This window comes from Vanessa atalanta, chromosome 20 (assembly GCF_905147765.1).
Source record: "Vanessa atalanta chromosome 20, ilVanAtal1.2, whole genome shotgun sequence".
NCBI lineage: Eukaryota > Metazoa > Arthropoda > Insecta > Lepidoptera > Nymphalidae > Vanessa > Vanessa atalanta.
The window spans coordinates 7,094,035-7,100,555 of record NC_061890.1 but is presented as its reverse complement, the minus strand read 5'-3'; the positions used below and the strand labels follow the sequence as shown (position 1 = coordinate 7,100,555).

The 6,521-nt window shown below is 33.5% G+C and overlaps 1 protein-coding gene across 1 annotated transcript; it reads left to right on the top strand.

Annotated features, from left to right (window-relative positions):
- Positions 1–4,141: 4,141 nt before the first annotated feature.
- On the top strand, positions 4,142–5,191 carry LOC125071947. Its single transcript, XM_047682395.1, has one exon. It carries the CDS (start codon positions 4,202–4,204, stop codon positions 4,946–4,948), a length of 747 nt encoding a protein of 248 aa, XP_047538351.1. The 5' UTR covers positions 4,142–4,201; the 3' UTR covers positions 4,949–5,191.
- Positions 5,192–6,521: the final 1,330 nt, after the last annotated feature.

Below are 6,521 nucleotides of genomic sequence, written 5' to 3'. Positions count from 1 at the left end.
TGGTGGTGCATTGATGTAATGTAAATAATGTTTATTATTTCTTCTTACAGCGTCAATGTCTGTGGGCGGTTGTGACCACTTACCTATTAAAAAAAAAAGAAAATCTATGAAAAAAAATGAAAGTAAAAATAATATTGAATTTCCATTTGAAAGTTACAGTATTGTGTCCATTTATTGGGAGTATCGATTTTTTTCTGAAATGCTTAATGTGTCTTTGGGTTGGATTGTGTGTTGTTTAATTTGATGTTTATAGATGTGTGTATACGCAAGCACGTGTACGCATGAAGTCACATACATTATCTTTTTCGCCACTCTTCCAAAGACAATCTGATACAGATGGAGAGAGTTCAGGCGAAATTTATTGACGATTATATCTTTTTTATTAGCACAACTTTGATACCAGGACTTCTAGCTCTGCAGCCTTTTAAGCTAGATACTGCATCAAGGAGGCAGTTACTACAATACAATTGACAGACATAATAAAAACAGCGGTTAAAAATCTGTGACCTAGATTATTACGTGGTTAATTTTCATCCAGAATAACGCATGTTTCCTCTGAGAATTACCGCAAACCAGAATATAAACTGCACCTGCAAGCGAATGGTTAGAACCATAAAAAGTTATGATAGACTTTGTTGACAATACAATGATGTAATAGTATATCTTGTATTCGTTATTTAGCACAGAACAAGTCGACACGGCGCCTCAGTTTTTATCTAATCATTTTAAATCATTAAATTTACAAGTAATGAAATAATAAATCATTACAAAGTCGCTTACCGCTGTCTGCCTGTTTAAAACTACGCAACGGATTTTGATGGGGTTTTTTTTAATAGATAGACTGATCTAAGAGGAAGATTTATACACATGCACGATATAATAGAGAAACACTTATAGGTTTAGAGGTTTCTAATGTGATGTCGTAAATAAACAGATTTTTTGGCACTTACATTGCAAACTCTGGTTAAAACCTACAAGATAGATCGAAATAATGTACTATAATAATGTATATCTTAAAAAGGTCTTCAAAAAATCGACGGTGGTGTATGTCTCTTAGGGATAGTCCGATAATAACCATTCTTTATCCTTTACTTTTTACGAGAAATAATGGCTTATATTCGAAGCGATTTTAAGGAATACAGCATTAATCCTTATCTAATTAAGTACCTTTAATACATTGTGCATTTAATACAGATAAATATGGCCCTCATATATATTATTATAAATATAATTTAAGTTACAACATGTAACTTAAATTATTATTTTCGAAGATATCACAGATTTAAAACGCAGGTATGTAGTGGTTTGTATTGTCTAATGACAAAAGCTTTGTATATAATTCTGTACTATATTAAGCATCAGTATTGCACCGCTAGTAAAATATATAATTCACAAATTTCTTCAATAAAGAATCAAAAAAAAAATAAGGGATTTTTGAACATTCTGTATAGTGTATAAAATAATACAAAAAAATATTACGATAAAATTATTACTAAAAATATTTTTATGATACTAGTATTCGCCCGCCGCTTCGCCTGCATTTGTTGGGTTGGGTTGGGAGGTGGTCTTAGGTTTGAAGTACAAAAAGTAATATCCTATCCCGTCCCTTTTTCTTACTTGGGGTTAAAGATTCACACAAAATTACATCCAATTCGATTCAGCGTGAAAGCGTAACAAGACAAACCCGTGCGAAGCTGGGGCGGGTCGCTAGTTATTTATAATTTAAAATACAATATTCGAGAAGCTACCTACTAATAACTTACCTCCTTGCTTTTAGTAGATCGGTTCGGTGGCATTTGCAATTGCGATTTGATATGGGACATATCTTTCAGTTTTTTTCTCAGAATATTCATAATACAATGAGGTCACAAGCTAATCTAATGATATGTCTAGCAAAGACGTTAAATTACTTATCAAATTAAACGAAGTTTTTACTAGATGAAAACCCGGTTTCGCTCGGGTAAAATAAATAGCACTAAACAAATACATGTTAGAAGTACTTATTTATGTGGTTACATTTATATTATAATTATATATTTAAGAAACTCATATTTTGTTATTGTATCCGATTTCACAAAAGTGTTATCGATTTCAGAACGTCATCCGTGTGACTTTAAAAGATGTTTTCCCGCGCAAAATGATTATTAAAAAAAAACAAAAGAGAGTCGCCCATGGAATGACAAGACAAGCACAATATTAATTAATGACAAGGAGATTTTTGTTAATTGGATTTTTAACTTCAGGACATTTACAAAATAAAACAACTAATAAATAAATACTCTATGTACTGGTGTATTTATTATTTTTTTATCGTTTACTTTTCATATAAAATATTATAACTTTTCATAAACGTTAATTGTATATGATAATTTATTGTGGATAAGTTTCCACCGAGCTTACCGTACCCTGGAACGAAATTATTATTTGGAACGCCCATTCCTAATGCACCCGTAAACGTCAAATATGGTCGCCCGTTGAACTGTCATGTCATTGAATTATGTAGATTTAATGTCGAAATATCTCGATTAAACGAAATTTGCGGATATATGTTGTCGACTAAAAAAACATACTTTTTCTACGATCTTTAATTGAGGATAGGTTTCGATTGGGTCTATCGTAGACCTGATTAATTGGTTAATATAGAAGATTTGTATTATATGGTAACGACAATTAAATGCCAAAAGCAAGAAAGCATATTTTAATAACAAGAATAAGAAATAAACTAGAACACAGTTCACCGTTGAAGATTCATCATCCATCGTCCCATGCTTTATCGGAAGAGCAATAGCTCAACATTGAAACGCAATACGTAATGAATGGCTTCACAAATTCGATACAGTTTCCGAAAACGTTTAACATTCGCCCTGTAGGAGAGACATTCACGTTTAGGAGGCGTCTTCATCTTCACCTATCAGATTGCATCACAGATGCACAAATAAACTACTATAATAGACTATCACGAAATTGCTCGACTCAACTTTGCATAACTAAATTTAAATGATAAGCAATCAAGTTCAATCCGTTCCTATCGACGACAAAATATTTTGTCATATTCTATTATTTTTTTACGTAATTGTACCTGATGAACAAAACGCGATACACAAAATACCGTAAAGTAGTAAATATGTGATTGGTCACATGAATGGTAATCTTTCGGGCTGGAATATTTCGGCAACCGTTGGAGAACCAACCACAGCAATCGCATAGAATTAAATAGATGTTTTGGTAGAGAGTGTGTCACTGACCTTACAAATCTATCATCCGTACCAATAGATTCTTATAATTAATATTGTGCTCGATAACGCAACGATTTACAACTCATACGAGATTACGAGATTACGAGTAATCGCTCGACCATCAAAATCTGTTGATTTAAACCTTATCTAAAATTGATGAGTATGCAAAGATGAAATAATCAGATCACAATACGATTTGGGATAATTTTCGAGGGAATTGAATCTATGCGTCAACTTTTACTTGGTGGTAGGGCTTTGTGCAAGCCCGTCTGGGTAGTTACCACCCACTCATCAGATATTCTATCGCCAAACAGCAGTACTCAGTATTGTTGTGTATCGGTTTGAAGGGTGAGTGAGCCAGTGTAATTACAGGCACAAGGGACGTAACATCTTAGTTCCCAAGGTTGGTGGCGCATTGGTGATGTAAGGAATGGTTAATATTTCTTACAACGCCATTGTCTATGGGCGTTGGTGACCACTTACCATCAGGTGGCTCATTTGCTCGTCCAATTACAGATATCACAAAAAAAAATTTAAACATAACTGGCTATATAAAAATAACATACCTAATTTTAAAACAAAGAATATTAAATATAAAAATAAGATTTTCTTTGTACTAATTTTTTGGGTATTTTATAGTCCGTTCTTTGCAAAGCTTTTTAACAATACAATGCTGTTTAACGGCACGCCCTTGTTGTGTCTATTTGTGTTTCTATTTTTGTTAAAAATATTACACTGAGAAATTCAGTTGCACCCAAATGTTTTTTGTTAATTATTTATTTTAGGTGTGGAATAGATTAGACAGCAAAAAGTTCTCTTAAAGTTTTTTTTTTTATTTAAAAATTATTGTATTTGTAAATAAAACACTATTTATGAATAAATTATATATTTAAATAACACCACCCACCAGCAACAATCTCCTTCAAATAATTTTTCACTACAAAGAAGAAATTACAAACGACAATATGGATTCAATTAAGGACACATTAGCAACGATGACAGAATTATTTAATACAAGGATGAACGAATTTCAGCAGGATTTACAAAAAAACTCTTCACCAGTGACTACCAGTTCGTTGGCTGCTGATTTCAGTTCCTTCAAGAAATTCATTTTGTCAGCTTTAACTACACTGCAACGACAAGTCGAATTTCTGACTAGGATTATCGACCGTCAGGAAATGAAAACACGTCGTAAGACACTTTTATTTCACGGTGTTCCGGAGGAGAAGTCCGAGGATGTGTCGGCGCGCGTCACCAGTATTGTCGCCGAAAACTTAAACCTGGCGAATTTCTCCAGTGCCAGCATCAAATCGTCATATCGTCTTGGTTGGTCATCTGGCAACAAGCCTCGTCCCATTGCCGTTAAGTTTCGTGACGCAGCAGTGCGCGACAAGGTTTGGTTTGCCAAAACCAAATTAAAGGGAACTAGCTTCACTCAGTCGGAGTTCCTGACGAAGACACGGCACATTGCGTTCCTGGCGGCAAGAGAGCGTTTCGGTGTCAACAGGTGCTGGACGCGTGACGGGATCATATTCGTGATCACCTCGAACGGGAAGCGATATCGGGCTGAATGTTTAGCTGATCTCGACGAAATTCCGGGGTCCGTTCCATCTGAAGCGCTGAAGTCTCCCGTCCAAAACATCGCTGCCGGTCCAATAACAACTGAATGCAAGACAGCTGCATCGCGTTCGAAGCGGGTGATAAAGAAATGATTCACTTCGTATAGGTACTATGCTATTCTGTCTTGTCTATTTGTACAATAACTTTTATTTCTTGTTTTAATAACTTATTTCCTTAAATTATTTTTACTTTTATATACTTTCTTGTTATTTTAATAGTAAGACACTTATTTACTTCGTTGATTTACTATTTTTGTTATGTTTTTTCGATATTAATTTGTTTACATTTACTTTTACTTTTAATTAATGAACTACTGCACGTCAGATATTATACGTGGCTACGCGACGACTGCCGGTAGTTTGTTTATGTCATGACTTTATTATCTTAATATGTAAGTGCAAAATAGTAACTGACAATTGGCATACTTAGTTTTGTAACATTTTCTTTTTTTTTTTTTTTTTATTTCAGTTTTTTTTTATTGTTTTTTGTTTTCTTTGTCTCACTCTATTGTTTAAAATATATTATAATTCCAAGTCTATAGAAAGCTATAAGTAAACAAAATTGCAGTATGTATGTAATTGTGTGTATTGCTAATTTGCTATTATTATGTTATGTTGTGTATTTTTTTATATTACTCTCCTTGCAGCTGGCGGGTGCGTTGAATGGAATTTACAAAGGTTTTATTGTATTATTTTGATATATTTTAGGTATATAATAAACTGTATTATACAATATTTTATATTTATAGATATTTTATCATATACATAAATTTATACAATTTTAATTTGTTTTTATTTTTATTTATTATAGTAAAAATACCTTGTATTCACATATATATATATTTACATCTAGATAGTTATTTGTTTATTCTTATTATTCGAAAATGTCTTTAACAGATGATTGTGACACGTTTTTATCCTTATCCTCTTCCGACGGATTGTCTAGTGATGACAGTTTTTACAGTATTCCCCCTCTGAGTGATAGCCTAAACTCTCACTTCACAGATTGTTCAAAAAATTTCAATGCAGTCCATATTAATGCACAAAGTATTCCTGCACATTATCCTGATCTGTTGTCGTCTTTTAGTAATAATAATAATATTCACGCTATTTTAATTTCCGAAACTTGGTTAAAGCCTTGCTTGCCTTCCACTTCCTTCTCTTTACCGGGATTCCACCTAATCCGGAACGATCGTATCGGCCGGACAGGTGGAGGGGTTGCAATTTACCTTCGCTCTCATATTCCTTTCAATATCATTAATACTTCGCAACCTCAGACCGGTGCAGCAGAGCATCTTTTTGTTGAAGTTATTTTCTCCCACACTAAACTTTTACTCGGGGTTTTTTATAGTCCATGTCTTACTGTTGACTATTTTTCATCTTTTGAGACCTTATTACATTATTTAACTCCCTTATATAGTCACACAGTAATCATGGGCGACTTCAATACATGCTTGCTGAAAAATGACCACCGGTCTTCCCGACTTAATTCTCTTGTCAACAGTGCTAATTTAAACATTCTTCCTTTGCTTGCCACACATGTTCTACCTAATTGTTCTCCTTCTCTTCTGGATCTAATTATTGTTTCCTCGATTGACCATGTTGAAAAACATGGTCAATGTGATGCCTATGCATTCTCCTATCATGACCTTCTCTATTTGTCTTA